At 34.7% G+C, this 21,625-nt stretch overlaps 1 protein-coding gene across 1 annotated transcript in view; it reads left to right on the top strand.

The window, feature by feature from the left end:
• nAChRalpha4 (nicotinic Acetylcholine Receptor alpha4) overlaps positions 1 to 21,625 on the top strand; it is a 700,819-nt gene that overhangs the window by 632,167 nt on the left and 47,027 nt on the right. Inside the window, exon 8 of the mRNA XM_074173005.1 lies at positions 8,217 to 8,363. Coding sequence (XP_074029106.1) covers positions 8,217 to 8,363 — 147 coding nt within the window. The remainder of the gene's footprint in view (positions 1 to 8,216; positions 8,364 to 21,625) is intronic.

Genomic DNA, 21,625 nt, shown 5'->3' with positions numbered 1-21,625 from the left:
ATATAATCTCTCAGCGGGATTAGGAAAAGTCTTGTTATAATCCTCGGCTGCGCCTCGGATAACAATATTCAATATCATCTGTTATTTGCTACATATCGACCTTGTAACGTTAATAACTATAGTGTGAGCATTGCGTTTGAGCATCTTCCGCTAAATTAGCAAAATCAGGTTTGTAGTTGGAGATTGCCAACCTTAAAGAATACAATGTATGAGCGTCTGTCAAGCGAGAACGGTATTTACTTTCTGTATGTTTCAAATAGGAAAATGATAAACCTCATAAATATGTTGAACCAAAACAAGAGTGCAGTAGTTCAACATATTTCTTGTAAATTGTATTGTTAGAAACCAGAAATCTAGACCTGAGGATAACTCTGCTTTTAGAAATAAGTTTCAGCGCAGAGTAGTACTTTCTTTTTGAAATATCATGTGGTCCATTTGAAATGTATCTGCAAATTTTGTATCAATTTCATAGATATCACTCTGTTCAATGGAAACATTAAACGTATAACTGGTCAATTCTACAAACTTCTCAATTTTTTTGAAATCACTGAATTGAATCTCGAAGTATGTTACCATTGCCTCAATTTCTGCCGTGTACCTGTCAGGAATGAAATTGTAGGTAGTATGTTTTTCCATATGATCCTTGATGTTTACAAATTATTGATTTTTTTTTTCGAGTCAACTAACATAGACGAAGTTTGCTGCAACATAACTCAACAGTTCTGTTACTGTTTTATTCTTGCCCTGTAGTTCCAGATTTAATGTGCTCAGTTTTCCAGTGAATCTGGTGAGAATTGGTAATCACATTACCAATCTAAATCACGCAATTGCTAATAATCATCACGCCTATAGTCAGTGTACGATGCCAAATCTGGTTCCTTCTTATCTAATTGCTATTTAGAGGGCCACTTCTGGAGATATTTTCCTTTTATGGAATTCACAATCTTGAAAGAAATATCCATTACATGTTTTGTGTTTAGTCATGTCACGGAATAAGTTTGATCTACTTATGTCATCGATAACATCGTAATGACATTCATTCGTGATTTATGAATGAATTGTGCAGTTTTTTCTATTAATATCATACAGATTGGTGCTGAAGAGCCCTAAGGCAAGTGTCTTATGGCACTTTTGTGCAATTCTGTAGCTCACTTAGAAAGAAGCTACAGAAGTAGCTTCTTTTTGCTCAAAACGCCCAGAAAACATATTTTAGCAGTCTGTTCTACGTATTAATATTTTTTTGCCTTGCAACGATCGACTGAACTAATAGTCGATCGCGATCGACCGGTTGGCCACCCATGCTCAAGATAATACTATGATGGGCACTGAATTATATCCTACTGAACCTTACCTTTGTTATAACTATAATGGAGAAGTAACATTTTCATGCCATCAACAAAGCCCCAAAAATTGTTTGATTGAAAGTTCGAAAATGACAGAACCTGTCCAATTTGTAAAATAAGTAAATATCCACATAATGAACAAGATGGAAAATGAAGTGACGCAATAACAGAATTGTCATGAATAAGACTGTCAATCAGAAATGAATTCGACGGTGAAACCGTCTGGAAACAAAAAAATTACAGTCGTATTTTCAAAACATTTCATGAAATATTTTTTTTAAATGGACCACCCTATATTTCATCATGCATTTTTATTTCTGAAAATGAGCTACTTTTATGAAAATATTTATTTCACTTGTTTTGGCAAATAAAACCTCATGATTGTCCAAACACCCTAGTTAAAGCCATTCCACTAGCCGTATTTATTTTGTGCTATGTCTGCTATAATAACATTGAAGCCGTTTATGTAAAGAACAGAAAATACTGAAGCGTCATTTTAATGCGGTTAAAAAAAATGTGCTTGATTCAATAAAACAGAATAATTTTGAGTAATCATGTTGCCCTGAAACTTTTTTGAAAAAATATTTGTCAAATGTTCTCAACTATATCATGACAATGTCATAAATTATTGTAACTGTCAACTACTGTTCAAATATTTTTCGAAATGCCGATTTCCTATCAAGAAAAATATGATATGTTAGAATCCCACTAGGTTTGCCATAAAAATAGCGTATAAGCACTCCTACACTACAGTAATTCGTTCCCTGATCGTGAATTACCTAATTAGCGTTATTTGCTGTGCTTCATCGTCGATTCAGGAACAATTAAATAGTTTTTTTCTCTGACGGGAAAAAAGTTTGACATTTTATCTCTGATGACAGGTAACAAAATGTCACTTTTTATGAAAATACTTTTTTCCCCGGAAAAAAAGTGAGTACTTTTTTCACGAGAGAATTTATCTGGTTGAAGCTGGGATGATTCTGCAACCGTGTTAGGAATCACACGTTAAAAGCTAAGACACCTTGTTAGTCCTTAGCTCGCGCAAGTTTCTCAACTTCTGAGAGTTGTTGTTCGTATGTGGGCGACAGCTGATTAACGGAAAAACAGATAAAATAAAATAAAGATATATAAAATCTAGAAAGGTTAATGCAGTCAATCTGCTGGAAAATAATTCCATGAAAATCAAAAAATAAATAGATAAGTACTTTTTGATCATTCCCATATTGATTTCAATTCAAGAGTCACCGGCAGACAGCTGTTTCAGCCTATTGGGCATCGTCAGTACCGGACAGGCGGTCCTCGATTGAAGACTTTCGAAAAACCAAGAAAGTACTTGATAAAAATAGCTGCGTAAAAGCAAGCGGAACATAAGTGGAACCACCTATTGGTGTGACACCCAAGTCAACTTTCTACGTTTGTATGTCACTGTTGGTGGTTTGATCAATCAACCGACAACTGCGGTGGCAGAAATTTGGGAAGCTTACCTGAAATGCCATCGGAAAACGAATCCACATTTTTCTAGAAATGATATGAAATGTAGAAAGGTTAATGCAGTCAAACTGCTGGAAAATATTTCCATGAAAATCAAAAAATAAATAGATAAGTACTTTTTGATCATTCCCATATTGATTTCAATTCAAGAGCCACCGGTACACAACCACCATGTTTCTTAAGTGTCAAGTCTCCCCCAGATTCAACTAAAAGTGTAGCAGTCGATCTTCGAAATGAATGACCTGTATATGAATTGGTATTCTCAAAATGAAGAAAATTAGCCACTGCTTTAGGTACCTTATGAAACTGATTGCTACCCACAACCTGATTGATACATTTTCCATTGCGATATGCATGAAACAGGCGGCGATCCTTTGCTGCTGCTGGACGAAGGGCTATGTACATTCGGTAAAATTTAATATATTCTTTAGTAACTACAAATCTCCTGTATACATCATTCTTTGTTTGCTTGAGTTTCACAATTAATAACGTTCTCGAATCTCAATATCATCTAATGTTATCTGGCTGATTTCACAAATTTGACAAGTTGCTGCAATCCCAAATACAACAACATCTTTGGCCATTAAATAAACTTCATCGGGAGCATTATTTAAAAAGTCACTAATCTGTGTACTCGTAAATATCGCAGCTTTCTTGGGCGTGTATCCTTTCCCATTTTGTTTCAGAAGTGTAATAAGTTCAAAATATTTTGAAATGTCTACATTATTATTGGATTGTAACATACTTTTAATCATTGAATAATTCGACCACACTGTTGATGGCTTTTGTTGTTGTGCCAGTTCCGAAAAACAAGCACCGTATCCAAGAGAGAACTGCATGTCTTTTTCATATTCCATTCCATGAATCTTGAATACGCGGTTTCATAAAGTTTCCGCGATTTAGCTGGCAATAATTTTTGTGACGCTACTTTCGCTGCTTCTACTAACTCCGGTGGAGTCAGAGAAAACTCGGAATCAGACATTTTTGCCAATAACTACTGAACAATAAGTTCGCAATTTTAAAATCAAATCACAGAATTAAATTGACAGTTATTCGATTTTCTATTGAGTGGTTTCCTAGCAACGCTGTGAGTACAAGAGTCTACCTGTTTAAAAATTCGAATTTTACATGGATCATTTTCTGACTTCAACATATTGTAATAATATGTTTTTTCCAAAATCAAATCGTTGTTTTTCTCATCACAGAAAAAAATTGTGTATTATACACGAGAAAAATATTAGATTTTTAGTTCTCGGTTTTTTACCTCCCTCCGCTTCACGTCGGGAGACAACAAACACAACTTTGAGCTAAAATCTAATATTTTTTTCCTTGTATAATAAATAACTATTGAGAAGAGGAGAACTAAAAAGCCTAAAAAACTTTGATATGAATCCAAATAATTTCGTCAGAGATTCATCTAGTCTAGAGAAATAGCTGTTCCACCGTCTGTTATTCAACGATTTCTGAAAAAACATAAGATTTCTCCTTATAAGGTAAGACCAGTGCAAACACTAAAACCTGCTTACTCCGAGATACGTTTGGGGTTTTGCCGTGGGTTTATGAATAAATGCAGACAAGATCCAAACTTCTATAGAAATAGTATATGGAGCGATGACATTAATTTTTCAAATTGTGGGATGTATAATAGTAAGAATTTTCAATATTGGAGTAGACATAATCCATTTCCAGTCCATTACCACAATCCGTAAAAACAATTTAGTATTAATGTTTGATGGGGTCTGTTCAGAGGCAGTAAATTTTTTTAATATGGTTCTTTGAACGTACTCCGTTACATTAATTTATTAACAAGAGTGTTGGAAGAGTTTTTCGATGATCTTGATCTGATGGTTCGTCAGATAATCTATTTTCAGCAGGATGGAGTACCAGCACATAATTTCAGTGGCGTAAAAATAATCTTGCGAGACTGTTTTGGAAACAGATTGCTACGAATGAGGTGTACAAAATGAAACATATTGATGTATATGAACTGAAAAATTATATTGAAACTATAATTAATAGTATTGATAGCCGAGTTGTGTTGAAACTAACACGTAGTTTAATCCATTTCAACATAATTCACACTTCCGTTTTCTAGTTTTCATTATATTACATACATCAGCAGTCTTTCTTCTTCAGTCTTCAGCAGTCTTCAAAATCTCTTCAAAACAAAGTCCTTTCTGCTTCAAGTCTGAGTTATTGGGCAGAGAATTTTTTTTTTGAAATCAAGAACTTCATTGAACCCAATAAAAATCTGACTTGGTAAAAATTACTAATATTTTTTCCGTGACTTGGATATCTCTGGAGATATTGACTACTCAAAAATTTCTAAGTAATATAGGATTCAAGTTCAAACAGAAAAAACATTAGGATGATAAAAATCATTACTTTTAAAATTCACCAAAAAAAAATCATACATTCGACTATCTACTGACAAGACTCCTTTCATACTGATTGTGAATACTCTGACCCATTGTTTGATTTTGAATGAAAAATCTGCACAAAGTGCTATGCAATATTACTTGTAGAAAATAGGTTGAATATCATCATTCTATGTAAAAAACTCAATTAGATGAATGAATAATTAGACCAAAACAGGTAGATTCAGAAGGCATAAAAAAATTATACAATGTTATTTCTAGAAAAACGTTAATATGTATAAATGTTGATTGAAGAAACGACCTGTAGGTTTATTGCGTTTATTGATTTCCAGGGATTCCGGCAGATGTACTATTCTCTTTATTTTCTCTATGTCCATATTGAAATAATGGATATTCTCTCACAGGTGACAAGCAAAGGTTGAATTATTTTTCTTCAGGACGAAACTTATTTCATTTTCGGCGATCCTCGTTTTGAAATTTCTTGGAATTCCTTCCTGTGTAAACTTTTGAGCATGATCCACATGCTAGTTTGTAGACTCCTGATTTGTTATCTCTGTCCATTCATAACTTGTTGCAATTTATGTTTCCATCAGAGGAGTTATATTCTATGCTGATGTTCTCTTTTGTTAGTAGTATTTTTATTCTATCCGATGATTTTCCTGTATGTGTGAGTTTTTTGTAGATGTGAGTTTTTCAATGTTTGGGTATACTTGTTTATTGACCTATTTGAAAAATGTTCGTGTTTCTAGTTCTGTTGTTAATTCCAATCAATACGTCAATTCTACTCACGGAAAAATAAAATTCAAAATATAAATAGATACACTTTTTAGACCTCACAATTACAAAAATCATCAACAAATATGATTTAAATATTTACTATAAACCAAACCATACACAACTATCAACAACCATTCTATTCACCCTCATTGACATAAATAAGCAGCTTGCCATAGCATGATCGACAAACTCAGAATTTTATTGAGGAATTAAATTCGATAAAAAAGTAGACAAGTACATTTTCAACAAAAATTTTCTCAAACAGGCAATCAACCAAGTATACCCCCTTATTGAAACTAACACAAACACCTACGAAACACATAAATACAGAAAAATCCTCGGATGAAAACTACTACGAGTAACAAAAGAGAACATTGAAATAGACTGGTAACTCCTTGGGAACAACAAGCCAAAAAGTAACAAAGGTAACGAATCAGGGGCCTACAAACATGTATATCATACCCAAAAGTTCATATGAGAAGGACCACCTATGCTTGCCACCCTTCAGTTCAGAAAATTATCATTACATTCAAAAATTACATTCGTTGGAATCTCTGGAAATCAGTAAACGCAAACATTCAATTTCTGTTTTGAATAACCAACAGGAAATTATTCATTCAGCATTATTGAGTGCGTTCTCATAAACTGTCATTAATAAGTTGAATTATTACTCAATGCACTTTCTAGTAGGAAATTAGAAAGCAAACGGAACGGGAGATTATGGCATTTCTGCGCACACTTACTGCGTTCGAACGTCCGCCAAAAATCACTCATGAAATAAATATTCTGGATTATAAACTAATTTCACAATATAACGCTTTACATTATCGTAACATTTGCATTAACTCGCGAATGAACCATCAAAATGTAATCAATATTATATCAATATTTTCAATTCAACTAAAATGGATTGAACAACTCATTAAATTTCTATGAGCATCTATAATTATGGAATCATGCATTTTTGATAGCTGATAATATTCACACAACCCTCCACAATAAATAAAATGTGGCGAGCCACAGCCATGGAATACACCAATGTTTTGAACGTTTCGCGGTAATCCTATCACTGAGTTATCTACATACTCGTACCTGATTGCGTTTGTAATCGACATACATTGTTGATTTGGTGCGGTACATGCTTTACATATTCGTTTACAGAATTTGCCACTAACTTTTGCTATTGTAGTGAAATGTTATATACTCGGAAACGATTTTCGTTTGCAAAAAAATCTGAGTTCACTGAAATGTCACAAAATTGGGTTGTTGGATAGAAAAAATTAATATTCTGTCCACGAAGCCCCTTACAATTAATTGAAGCACTTTATTGCACACAGTGGTCGTCTGGATAAAGTCTGCGGAGTTCGGAGACGATATTTCAGTGATTTGTTGATTTTTATTTAATTTTTTGATGATATTAGTCTTACCCAGAACTGAAAAAAAATGTTCAATGAATTCGCTGCTTCTCATTCTTGGCAATGGATTCACTGTATTTCAGAGTAATGTCTCATCAATACAGTAGGACTGCGAAAAGTTGAAGTGAACCAACCATATGTTGAGACTGCATATGCTGAAAAGTCATGACGAATTTCTCAGTTTCCGACTGCAGCTCGTGATGCACTGTTTGAAACGTTTGGTGTAGTAATGAGTATTACTGGAGTTTTATCCCAACACCAAATCATTATTTTCAACATCTCAACACGTGTTTCAATCACCAAGAGATCATCTTCAAGTGGAAAATTAATCTTCCTCTTGAATATGATCACTTAGTGATTGGAACTCATGTCAAGGTGATGAAAATAAGGGTTTGTTATTGTGATATAACTCCAGTAATATTCGTCCTCAATATTGTTGAAGAAGATTCCACGTAATGGCTGATCTTCATCTAGCCTCAGGGGTAAAGTGGTTTCTGTGACTTCGATGTAGGCTTTTTATCGAACGGGTTTCAACCATAACTCTGCCAGTTAAGTATCGAAAATTATGTCCTGCGACCACTGTGATAGCTGCCTAGTCAGAAATAATTTGAAGTGTTACTTCTTCGTGATCTATTATATCATCGAAAGTTTGATATATGGAGCATTTCTTGATTTGACCAAAAATACTCTTCCTACCAGAAATCAATATTTCATAAATATCAACAACAAGCACAGCTAACTCAATTGAAAATATGATGGGAATGACGAGTTTTTTTAAATTCCCTATTTAATATAATTCTTTTTTGTTTCAGCATTTGCGTGACAGTTGTGGTACTTAACGTACATTTTCGATCTTCACAAACTCATAGAATGTCGCCGTGGGTTAAAAGAGTGTTCATTCATATTCTGCCAAGGTTGCTTGTTATGAAAAGGCCAAGTTACGTCTTCGAAACTAATAGGTGAGTAACCATTCAAAACATATTGTTCATACCACTGTAATTAAAATTACGTTTGTACGTTGAATTACATAGGAGGATACAGCGGATATTATTGATCAAAGTATTCTTTGAATTCACTACTATTTTCAATTTTTTTTTTTATTTTCATAATGTTTTGTAGGGATTAGGTGAAGAGAAATTTCAATGAGAAAAAAATGTTCAATGTGGAAACTGTGCTTCTATAATTATCCTGATATAGGTATCAACAATTGAACCACAAGCAAATTCTGACTTGAAATAAGTTCCGAATGCTCTCATTATTAGTATTGCATATGAGGCAATGCAAGATGTGTTCTCATCGTATTGCGGAAAGTTATTATTCAAAATAAACACATCATGAAAAACATAATGACCTTTTTACAGAAATTGTCGAGGCCAATAAAAGTGGTCTCTATATTTCTTCTCATATTCTCAACCTGCACTGTTTCAGTGAACAATTCATTATTCAAAACGTGAATTTGCTTGATAACTAGAATTCGTAACCTCTGGCATCAAATAAAATTGTTGAAAGGACTTTTGCTTCAACGGGACAAAAATGTTCTCTCTCAACTAGCGTTTCACTAACTAATTTAGCAACATCAAGAGATGCATATAACTACCCCTTACAAGCTATGTTACTGTTTTCATAGGCATCTTCACGAATCGTTGCCTTGCAAAATATGGTCAGAGAATCAATTTGTCATTTTCAATTGGTTATGTACTACCTGTGAGCACCCCTATTTCAGCAAACGTATATGAGGTCTGATAATTAACGTACTGTTCAAGCAAGTAAGTCGATATTCGTAAACCTCAACAAATATGTCTTTTGACTGTTGCACATCTGAGTTACTCAGTTACTATGTATGCAAAACCTGTTTGGGTATACATCACAAGAGTTGTTTGACGAGAAAAAAGAATCAAATTCCATATTTGTGTAGTAAAACCATAGTTTGTTGTAACGATGACTCTAAGTTCAGATATAGACCAAGGAGAAATCAGTTCACCAGAAAAAACAATATATGATTTGAGTAAGGACAGCTCGGACGAAGATGATTGTATACAAACATTTGAAGAGGAACACGAAAGTTCTCTCCAGGAAGTAGTGAAATCTGAACACGAAATGAATTGCACACTGCAGCATTAAAAATTGATTAACTCGAAGATAAGGTTACTGAACCACAGAAAAAAATTTATGGATATAATAAGTTCATACAAAAAGCATCTATACACAAACAATGTTCATAAAAACTCGGCAGAAGGTTATTTACACATTAACTTATGAATCATTTGAACATTCAAGTGTTGTAGACATAAATATATAGTAATTTAAAACGGTTAGACAAAAACGTAAAAAAAATTCTTAATATCAGAGCATAATGGTAGGTAGGTAGGTCTAAAGTTAGAGGGTCTATTCTACCCTCCAGCGCAACCCATAAGGGCTTATTATGGCTCACACCTATTCACACTCGGCCACATAAACCCAGCTTCTTAACGATATTTCAGTTCAGATGGTGAGAATACGGATCTGCAGAACTCAAAGAACCTGATTCGGTCCCCAGCGGAGCAGGCACAAAGTATATGCTCTACAGTTTCATCAGTTTCCAGAAAGAGGCGACACACACTGTCTTTCGACAGTCCAAGTCTCTGCATGTGATGATTCAAATGACAGTGACCTGTAAGAAGCCCTGTTAGACATCGTAGTTCATCCCTACTGTAGTCCAACAACTGTTTGGAATAAAGCTTAGAAGGGTGAATAAACGCCTTGGAGTGAGCCAATCCTGGAAGATTCTGCCAGAAGTCCATAACTCTTCTTGCCCTCCTTTGCAAGTGAGTCAGCAGCTTCATTGCCTTCCAGGCCAGTATGGCCAGGAATCCAGACCAGAGACAATCTGTTTAGTCTTTCTTTCGAGGAGAGTCTTTTTTGGCAGTTTGCTACCAATTTAGACGTTGCTCGGTGGGAGCTAAGAGCTTCCAACGCCGCTTGACTGTCCGAAAATATTTTTATTGACTTGTGAGTGAGGTTGGATTTATCCAATCTCTCCGCAAACAATTCAATAGCGTAAATTTCCGCTTGAAATACAGTCGCATAAGTTCCTAGACAGGTAGATAACTCTGTCCTGGGTCTGCGACTGAAAACACCTGCATCAGAACCGAAAGGTGTTTTTGATCCATCTGTGAACCAACAACTATCTGCTCTTAATGTTTCCTTCTCCCGCAGGATCCAGTCCTCTCTACTCGGAAATAGTACTTTATAAGGCAGTTCGTAGTTGACAGTTGGAGGCATAAAGTCAGAGGTCATTACCAGAATGCTGTGATTTCCAATGTCAACCAACACTCTGCATTGAATTGATTTTTGAAATTGACAATGTGCACAAGTCTGTATGCAGTCCATCTAGCCTCTCTTTCCAGAAAAATGTGGAGAGAAGGTAGATCTAGAAGGATATCCATGGTCGCTGATGGTGTGGTACTGATGGCACCACTGATAGCCAGACAAGCCTGTCTCTGTAAGCCAGAGAGCTTCGCTTGGGCCGTAAAGCCTTCGGCCACCAAGCAATTGCACCATACGTGATTATTGGTCTGATAATCATCACATAAATCCAATGGCTTTGTTCGGGACCTGAACTCCAAGTTTTACCACAAATCCTTCGACATGTCCATAGAGACAGTCTGGCTTTGTGTGAAACTTTTTCCAAGTGAGCGTTCCAGGAGAGTCTTTCATCAAGGACAATGCCAAGATAGTTCACCTCCGTTCCAAATGGAATGACCACACCATTGAGGGAAAGTGGCGTTAGATCGTCCAATTCCCTCCTCTTGGTGAAGAGGATTAACACAGTTTTGCTGGGGTTGACAGACATCTGCTCCCTCAGACACCAACTGTGAACAACATCCAACGCGCTTTGGAGGATATTACAAGCTACCTTTCCCGACGTGGACTTCGACAGGATGACGAGGTTATCTGTATAAGCTTGCAGATCAACTTTTCTTCCGTCGAGGGCATCAAGCAGACTATCCACCAGGAGCGACCACAGAAGGGGAGATAGAACCCCACCTTGAGGGCAGCCCCTGGTGACCCTGAACCTGATAGCCTCGCCTTGAAGAGTCGTAGTTGCAGTTCTGTTTACTAGCATGGCATAGATCCAGCCAGTTATGGTCGATTCTATACCCTTTCTAGCCAGAGACAATCCTATAGATTTAGGTAGTGCATTATCAAAAGCTCCTTCAATATCAACAAATACAGCAACCGCAATCTACTCGTTGTCAAGGGATTGGGAGATTTTCTCAACGAGGTTGTTTAATGCTGAATCTGTTGATTCGCCGGTTTGATAAGCATACTGGTGGTTATTCAGTGTGGATGCATATAATCCGTCCAGTGTCCTCTCAAGTCCTTTTAGCAGGAAGAATGTAAGGCTGATTAGTCGTACCGATTTGGGGTGTGGGTCTCTCCGGCCCAGTTCCCACCATCCTTGCTGCCCACACCCAACTGAGTGGTATATAGTTCCACGCCAGACTAGCTCTATACAATTTTGTGAGAATAGGTAAAATTATTCCCAGTCCGTTTTGAAGAAGAGCTGGAAATATACCATCCTCTCCGGGAGATTTGAAGGGCTGAAAAGACTTGATAGCCCATTCAACTGCCGGTGCTGTTATAACTTTTCTTGTGACGTCCCAGTCGTTCTTTTTTGGGCGTTTAGCGCCCTCGAAGATGGGCGGTCTGTTGTTATAAAGAGTCAGATTTCCAGGAAAGTGGATTTCTATCAACAGCTCTAACGTTTTTTTACTAGAGGTCGCAAATGTTCCATCGGGTCGTTTAATCGACCCAATTTCAACAGTCGGCTCTCTAGAGAGAATCTTGTGAATTCTTGCGCTGCAAGGTAAATCAGAGATACTCTCACAGGACTTCCTCCAAGACTCCCGTTTTGCCTTTCTAATTTCCTTGTTCTATGACGTTAGAGTGGTTTTTTAAAGCTCCCAGTTACCTGAATCTTTAGCTCGATTGAATAGTCGTCGACGAGCATAATGGTAGAAACGTGGCGTAATTGTTGAATATACAAGATGGAAACCAGATTTCAATGCAATTCATCCTGAATTCAAACTACAATAAAAGAGAGCTGATGAGCACAACTATCAGGGCCATTGGATACAGCAGTAAAAATGAAATAATTTCACCATAGTTAAAAAATTATGCTGCTAATATCAAAGGCTGAACCAACTCATTTGTAATTCATGAAAGTGTGCCCCATCTGATTTTTATTACATAACTCCGTAGATATGGTACTATAAATATCAACAGAATTATCAACAACAGCAATATTCAACATTGGAAACGAACTAACAAAAAGTGAACTATCAAACAACGATATTGAATATAATGGCATAACGGATTTGTACTGAGAAGATACGGAAAATGGTTTTTATGTAAGGCTGTACTTCATCACATTTCACAATACCACTACAAATCAGCAGGGTTTCGAAAGTTATCAAGTTATCAAGAAACAATATTTCCAAAACGAAATCAATAAAAATAGTAACAAATCAAGAGGGCTTTGGGATGGTATAAATGAAATCTGCAATAAAACTTGTCCCAAAACAAAAATTACTGAAATTGTATTGAATAATGGTGATATAAGGAAAAATAAATAGGTCATTTATGATGAATTCAATAAACATTACAGTGAAATAGGGCAAAAACTTGCTGACAAAATCCTAAAACCCGGTTCTTTTAAAGACCAAACAATTGAAATCAATAAAAATATGTTCTTATATCCCACAGACACTGAAGAAGTTTTACGAATAATACAAAAACTAAAACTAAACAAAAGTCCTGGACACGACGGTTTTACTGCAGAAATGTTGAAGCATATAGCAGATTTTATAACAGTCCCTCTTACCCATATAATTAATAGTTGCTTCGAAAACGGAATCTTTCCAAACATTTTGAAAACGGGTATCATCAAACCGCTCTTCAAGAGTGGTAATAAACAACAAATTCCAAATTATAGACCTAATTCTCTGATATCACACATAGCAAAAATTTTTGGAAAAATAATAAAAGAAAGAATGACACATTTCATGAAAAAACATAATATCCTGTCCCAACAACAGTATGGATCTACAGATCTACAGAAGATGCAATATTGAAACTGACGACTCATATCTACAAATCACTCGACATTTCCAAACCGTCACTCTGCATTTTTATTGACCTTTCCAAAGCCTTCGATACTGTTCGTCATACAAGGCTTCTTGAGAAACTGGAAAAAATTGGCATGCGGGGTAAACCGCATGATCTATTGAAATCGTATCTCTCAAACCATAAACAAGTAGTCGATATTGATGGTGGAGTAAGTACACCAAGGACGATTACCTACGGGATTCCCCAAGGTACGGTCTTAGGCCCTCTTCTGTTCACCATCTATATAGACAGCCTTCCGAAAATGACCTATGAAGGAACTATTCTGAGCTTTGCAGATGACACAGCAGTATTTTATAGTGACTATACATGGCAACAACTGAAAGCGAAGGCGGAAAAAGATTTCAACAATATTAATGAATGGTTTCTATACAATAAACTAACTTTGAATGCGGAAAAGACCAAATACTTATCCTTCACCTCCTATACTAACAATTTGCCGAATATGGGGCCATTGAATATAAACCAGAATATATCAATTCCAGAAGCCAGCTCCATTAAATACCTCGGTATAAAAATTGACCGACATTTGAAATGGGATTTACATATATCGTATCTCACAAATAAATTCATTCCTATCAAGATTCAAACTCTTGAACGAATACCTTGATATCACCAATTTGACAACTGTGTATTATAGTTTAGTTCAGTCCCAACTTTCATACGGCATGATAGGATGGGGAGGAGTAAATGACACACACTCAAATTGCCTCAGTATTGTACAAAAAAAAATCTTAAAATCATCTTGGGCAAAGGAAGGATGCATCCAAGCGATAATTTATACAAAGAAAGTGGCATTTTCGATGTTAGACAGCTCTATTGCCAAAAAGTGTTGCAGAAAATATACAAAAATGAAACTAAAATAACACGCTCGGATCACCCATACAATACTAGGAGACAAAAATATAGTGTTGTGGTTCCGAAATGTATCAAAACAGTGGGACAGAGACACTGCAGCTATCTGGGTCCAAAAACTTGGGATTTACTACCTAAAACCATAAAAACTTGTCAAAACTACGTTAAGTTTAAGAAACAAGTAAAAAATTGGCTAAATAGTTATGACAGACATATATTCCAAAAAATTATTTTACTGTAAAAACTGCAAAAATTCATACCTGTCATAATTCATTAGTTTTAAAAATTTGTTCGTCCTATTCAAAAGACAATGATATACAGCGTGACTCACGGTCGATGGTAGGTTAGACGTTTCTGGAAAACGCAAAGCATGATTTTTCTGAAAATTTCACCTCTCACATTTCCTCACCTGTTCTATCGATCTAAAATATTTTCAGCATTGCGGCGTTGTCACTTCCATCAAAAAGTCCTAGCAACTTTATTTTTTTAAATGGAACATCCCATATAATAATACATTTTTGGAATTGCTCTGGTATTTTAATACTTTTTTGTTGATAATGTCCTATACCTATCTCTATCTGTTTTCGAGATAAAAAATAAATTGTGCTCAATATGGTCAAAAACATAGCCTTAATTGAAATTAAGTACATCAGTACTCTCAATTCATGAAAAGTTGATATTTTGATGATAGTTTGGACAAACTCAATTTATTCAAATAACACCAAGAAATCGACTCCATATCATAAAAGGCGTACTGAAATTACTATTATTTTCATTGTGCATAAAAGTAGTCAAAAGTTCATTTTTTCGAATGAAACTCCCTGTATATTACTCGGTAATATGATATATCATGTCCCTATACCTAAATCGTTACTCAATAAAGTCGCTTCTTTTAGAAACATTATTTTTTTTTAGAATTTGGATTTAGCAGTGGAATTATCAAGCTAATAGCAGTTCGGTTACTTTTATAAGTAATTACAAAGAGTTATCGACGGTGTTTCGAATCATCTTCCAAAATGAATGCAAAAATCGATTATTCAAACGAAGTTCTCATGAAATTATTTATCATACACATGAACAAAGTGATCGAATCATTGTCAGAACGTATAAAAAATTCAACCAAATGTATCCTGAATTAACACCAATGAACGGGAAGAAGTTTGTAAGGTTACAAAATAATTTCCTTAACTATGGCTCAAAGTTTCCAGGAAACAACTGTACCAAAAATCAGTCATTTCTAGGTAAAAAGTAAGATTTTGTGGGCTAAAACAAGTGAAAGTACAGACAATAACAGAATAGGATGATTCAAAATTACAAAATTGTTAACAAAATATCACATGTTCACAATAAATGCTGAAAATGTTGTCCATTACATTCTAAACACTTCAAAATGTTTTTTGTACGCGACTTGTGGTTGCTTTTTCAATTTTCTGGGGATCCAGATCTTCAATACTCCGCACTATTCGCCGTCGCAATTCTTCTTTGGTAGGCACTGGAGTACTGTATACCCTTTCTTTCAAAACACCCCATAAAAAAAGTCAAGTTGCGTGAGATTGGGTGATCTCGGTGGCCAATCCCACGGTCCTAAACGCCTAAACCAACGATCGTCGAAGAGTTCGTCAAGTTTCCTGGAAATTTCCTGGGTGGAATGAGCTGGCGCTCCGTCCAGTTGAAACCACGAATTCCTATATTCCTCTAAAGGCAAATTTTCAAGAAAATTGGTTACAGTCGTCCTTAATATTTGGAGATATCTCTCTGCATTCAGTGTGTCTTCATAAACAAAAAAGCTAATTTTATTGTTCTTCAGAATACAGAAAATATTCAGGTCAATTTTTTCTTGAAAACCCATTTCTTTTGTAACATGAGGATTATGATCAGCCCAGTATTTTCTATTGAAAATACCATCCCTCGTAAATTTTGATTCGTCGCTCCAAATTATTTTTGACAAAAATTCCCGATCTTCCTGTTTATGAATCAAAAGGGATTCACAAAAATGCATTCTACGTTCGAAGTCTTCTGCTTTTAGAGCTTGAACTTTGTTAAATTTATACGGATGCATTCCGTGATTTTTCAAAATTCGTTGTACTGAAGCATGTGATACACCTAAATCTATTTCTGCACTGCGAATGGAAGCTTCTGGATATGCATAAAAATATGCCAAAACGTTAACAGTATTGTCCTCATTTGAAGTAACAGGTTTTGGTAATGTTGAAGGCGCTTTTAACATGGAGCCATAGTTAAGGAAATTATTTTGTAATCTTACAAACTTCCTCTCTTTCATTGGTGTTAATTCAGGATACATTTGGTTGAATTTTCTACAAGTTCTGGCAATGATTTGATCACACTGTTCATGTATAATAAATAATTTCATAAGAACTTCCTTTGAATAATCAATATTTGATTCATTTTTGGCGATTTTTTGAAATAATGTCAATAACCATTTATCAATTACTTATAAAAGTCACCAAACTGTCATAAGCTTGATATTTCCACGACTACCTAGAAATCAAATTCTTTAAAAATTATTTTTTGTACAACTGTTATTGAAAATCTCTTTGATAGAAACACTTTAATCAGAACACCTACCGAAAAATCATTTAGAAAAGTTCACACATGCAGTTCGTGCTATTGGTAATATTAAATCCCTGTGAAGTTACTGAAGATGAAAAAGTAGTATTCAGTCCAACTGTAGAAAGTCCTTCATGACTAACCAATAATCCTCCTTAAAATAACGTGAGTTGGCGTATGTAGTTGTAACATATGCCTTTAAAGATCGTGTGTTCAAATCCCATGAACCCTATAATTTTTTTATTATCAGCAGTAACGTTATACAAAAAAAATTTGTATGATACATTTGTTAAGAGTGATTTTATTTTGCTCGTGAGTTTGCTCCACTTGCTGACGCTCGTTTTGCAATAATCCCCACTCACAAAATAAAATGCCACTTTCAACACTTGTAGGTAGAACGTGAATAACTTTTTTTCCACAAAAACGGCTTTATTAAGAAAACTTAACGATTTAGATATAGGGACATGATATATCATCTTGAAGCATTTTTCACCATCTTTCTCATCGAGTAATATACAGGGGATTTCTTTTGAAAAAATTAATTTTCGACTATGGAATAATAGTAATTTTAGCACGCCCTGTATGATATGGAGTCGATTTCTTGGTTTTATTTGAATATTTCGAGTTTGTCCAAACTATCATCAAAATATCAACTTTTCATGAATTGAGAGTACTGATGTACTTAATTTCAATTAAGGCTATGTTTTGGACCATATTTAGCACAATTTATTTTTTATCTCGAAAACAGATAGAGATAGGTATAGGACATCATCAACAAAAAAGTATTAAAATACCAGAGCGATTCCACAAATGTATTAATATACGGGGTGTTCCATTGAAAAAAATAAAGTTGCTAGGACTTTTTGATGGAAGTTGCAACGCCGCAATGCTGAAAATATTTATGATCGATAGAAGAGGTAAGGAAATGTGAGAGGTGAAATTTTCAGAAGAATCATGCTTTGCGTTTTCCAGAAACGTCTAACCTACCATCGACCGTGAGTCACGCTGTGTATCTCTAATGAGACTATAGATGTGACTTTTCACCGACTGTGATATTTATCTCATGTGATACCTTGCATAAAACTGTTAACCATCTATTGGTGATATTTAGATAATTTGTAATGTGATATATGTATATTATGTTCACTGAGATTTCAAACCGATCGTGTTATTCACTTGATCTGGATGTAACGTTTTTACCGACTCGACTGTGATATTTCATCTCGTGTAATATCTTGCATGAAACTGATAACCAATCATTGTGATATTTTAAATATTGTATTATGTACTACATGAATGTTTTTTTTGTCAATTTTTTTGTCTTTTCTATAGGCTATATCACGCACAAGGAACAATCTTGCGATTGTTTCTTCAGTGATGCCATTGTTTATTTATGCAGCTCTCAAGCACTACTGATATAAACTTATGTATTCAATATTGTAATTTTTTGATAAATAAACATTATTATTATTATCATTAATATCCCAGAAAATACCTTCTGAAGAAGCCCAGAAGTATTATGATGAGCAAACAAATCATATGTTCTCCAGATTGTCTCAAATACCCTTCATTTCCGAACATTCAGTTAAACCAAATGCTGTTGAAAATCGACTTGTATCGCTGGCTAAGGAACTCTGGAATATTGAAGCGAGTAATAGTAAGCAAGTCCTGATTACATGTCCACCACTCCATAATAACTATCAGTATGATTCAATGACAAGAAATAATTCACTAAATTTATTATTGCTGAACATCCATAAATACATACATACACACAGAGTGAAATATCAGTTTTGCACCAAAAAACTAGTGAAAATTCAAACCATTTTCAACAAAAATCGATTTTCCAAGTTCGAATCAAAACTGAACTGAATTTCACATAGAAATGTTATTATAATAATATGAGGGATATGAGGGAGATACTAGTAGTCTTCATGAGGCTAGAACCATAAAAAATGGATTTTTCAATAAATTATTTTATTAATGTTGAAAATGAGTGTAGTTTAACCATGATCAAAATTTCTATTTTCCGTTCTCCCCTGTACACCGTTCAAAAATTCAAAATTCTGACAACTCAAATCTAAGATTTCCGCAATGCACCCATTTTTATCACGAATAAAATTTGCTGACAGATGGATGGTAAAAAAATTTACCATATGGCGCAAACTTTTTGAAACTCACTGTATACGTCTTGTCTTCGTTGCTCAACACTTGTTGAAATTCACAAACAATTTTGAAAGCCACTTCCATGTTTAATTCATGGTTCTCATAAAAAAATTACAAATTTTGAGTCTTAATTTTAAGTCGTGGATCTAAATGAGGATACCCGTTTTTCTTTGATAATATTTTTCTTAATATCATATATTCTCTGCTTAAAGGAAACGTAATCAGCCATTATGAGCAACAGTGGGAGCTGTCAAGGATATATGTGAAAGTACTGGTGTCCTTCTTATATGTACATCGAATTCTATACCCTTGATGGTGTTTCTCATCCAAGAATAGTAACTCTTCATTTTCTTCAATTCCATACGTGAACTTCACATTTTGAGATATTTGAGATATGATATTGAGACAAGTCAAGAAATCCTCTATCTTCATATTTGTGTAGCCACGAGAGGAGACAACAAGTTGCCCATTGACGTACCTTCATACTGTTTGTGAAACAGTTGTCGAAATGAAAATAATTTTATTCCATGCGAATTTGTGTGAGCTGGATTAACTCATCCACTACTTCACCACATATTTAATCAATTTTTGAATGTTGCTTCATATATTCGATTGTTTTTAATATGGGGACACTTATTTTCAAGTATATTCTGAGCTGCAAAGCCCTTTGCTCGCACTGGTACATGATTACAAGTGAAAAAATATGGAATAGAATGTAAGTTAGGTAGTTATAATAACTGGACGATAACAAAATCTAGGAATAATTCAGTAACCCTCATGAGATAGCTTTAAAGAAGTAGTTTCAGTCATCCCCTGATGATGCCAACTTGCTTAGCGACATTTCATTTTTCATCATCTACCGAATTATCAGTTATATGGTTATTATATGTCTTTTTCTGTTTTCATCAATTATTCCCGTACTATATGTTCGTACAGTTAACAGAAACATTAGGGCTTTTGCAAAATTCCATTGTTTCTTTCATTTTTATTTACACAACTTTTCATCTTTTCAAGTATTGCATGAAAAAATTCCAAACAGTCTTTTTACACCTATTTTTTCATATTAACATTTTTTCGTTTCTCTATTCCATCGATTCTTTCAGTAGTTATCCACGATTGAGTTAACACAATTGTTTCTGAAAATAATCGTCCAAGTAGTTTAACTCTTCATGAATTTTTATGAAAAACCGATGTGATTTTCCAAAAATCCAATAATTGATGAGTCGACCAGACATTGTAAAAATATATGCGCATGACTTGCAGGTGGATAGACAGATGAACAGATGAAACATTATCTGTCTCCAATACTGATCTATTTCTCTGAAGCAACTAGGGAACTAACACTCAGAATAAAAAGTTGTGGTCATCGGTGAGATTCGAGTATTTCACTACTGAAAATCGTAGTATGAGTATAATGAGCCTATTATTAACACACTTGGTGAGATTTTGATCCAATAATTTGAACATAGTTCGATGTGGTTGTCGTCTTTCGGGATGCAAGTTTGAACACATTTCCGCTGTCCTTAAACTTTTTCTATCGTATTTGTGATACGTTTGTATCATATCTCTTTTTTCTTCATTCGTGAAACCCATTCTTCGCTAAAAATTCAATGACTTGTACAATAACAAAATGTCATTGAGTTCAGCAAATTGAAAGTCAAATTTAGAAAAATCAAAGTCAAAGCCTATTATGATAAGGATCAATTTTTTTCAATATCTTCAATTTTTTGAAAAGGAATGAAAACTTATGATACATCATTGGTAAAATCTGGTTCTATTCAAAACAGAAAGAATCCAATGAAGCGCCAATAAGGAAAAATATAGGTGATGATGGTGGCCGGAAGACGAAACGTCGGATAGCAAATCTGAAAACACCATAATATAGCAGGAAAAAAATGACAATGTGGAAATGCAATTTATTTTCGAATCCTTCGAAAAATAAAGCTATTTAAAAAATAAACATTTTTTGAAATTTCTGTTTTTTTCGGATATCTCCGGATATATTCAGAATTCCAGAACTTTCTCAACGACATACTGTTAGTCAGCTGATTGCACAACTTTGTCTCAATTCAACCATTTCCGTATCTCTAATAGTTTCGGAGATCCTAATGGAGAGGATCGAATTCAAAACACCCTGTATAGAGCATAAAATTATTTAATGAATAGTATATACCACGAACAATAGAATAAATATTCATCGAGATATGGAGATACAAAAAAACATGACATCAAAACTTCTGAAACAACCTAATATCCCAAAGGTTTTTATGAAGTGTCGCTGAAATTTTTGCCTTACAAAATATTATCACTTCACAATTCGTGACATCTTCATACTTTTCTAACATTTCATGCAATTTTCTATAGTGTTCCGATCTATCGTGAGTCGTGTAACTCTTTACTTCCATTAGAAGATTGCAATTCACAACCAAGTTGGTATTGTTACAGTTTAATTTTAGTTTCTGTG

The sequence above is a fragment of the Leptinotarsa decemlineata genome, unplaced genomic scaffold, assembly GCF_025532065.1.
Source record: "Leptinotarsa decemlineata unplaced genomic scaffold, Ldec_3_MD MMD2_tig00000199_RagTag_RagTag, whole genome shotgun sequence".
NCBI classification, from domain to species: Eukaryota; Metazoa; Arthropoda; class Insecta; order Coleoptera; family Chrysomelidae; genus Leptinotarsa; species Leptinotarsa decemlineata.
The sequence above is the reverse complement of the archived record's forward strand: the minus strand, read 5'-3'. Positions and strand labels throughout refer to the sequence as shown.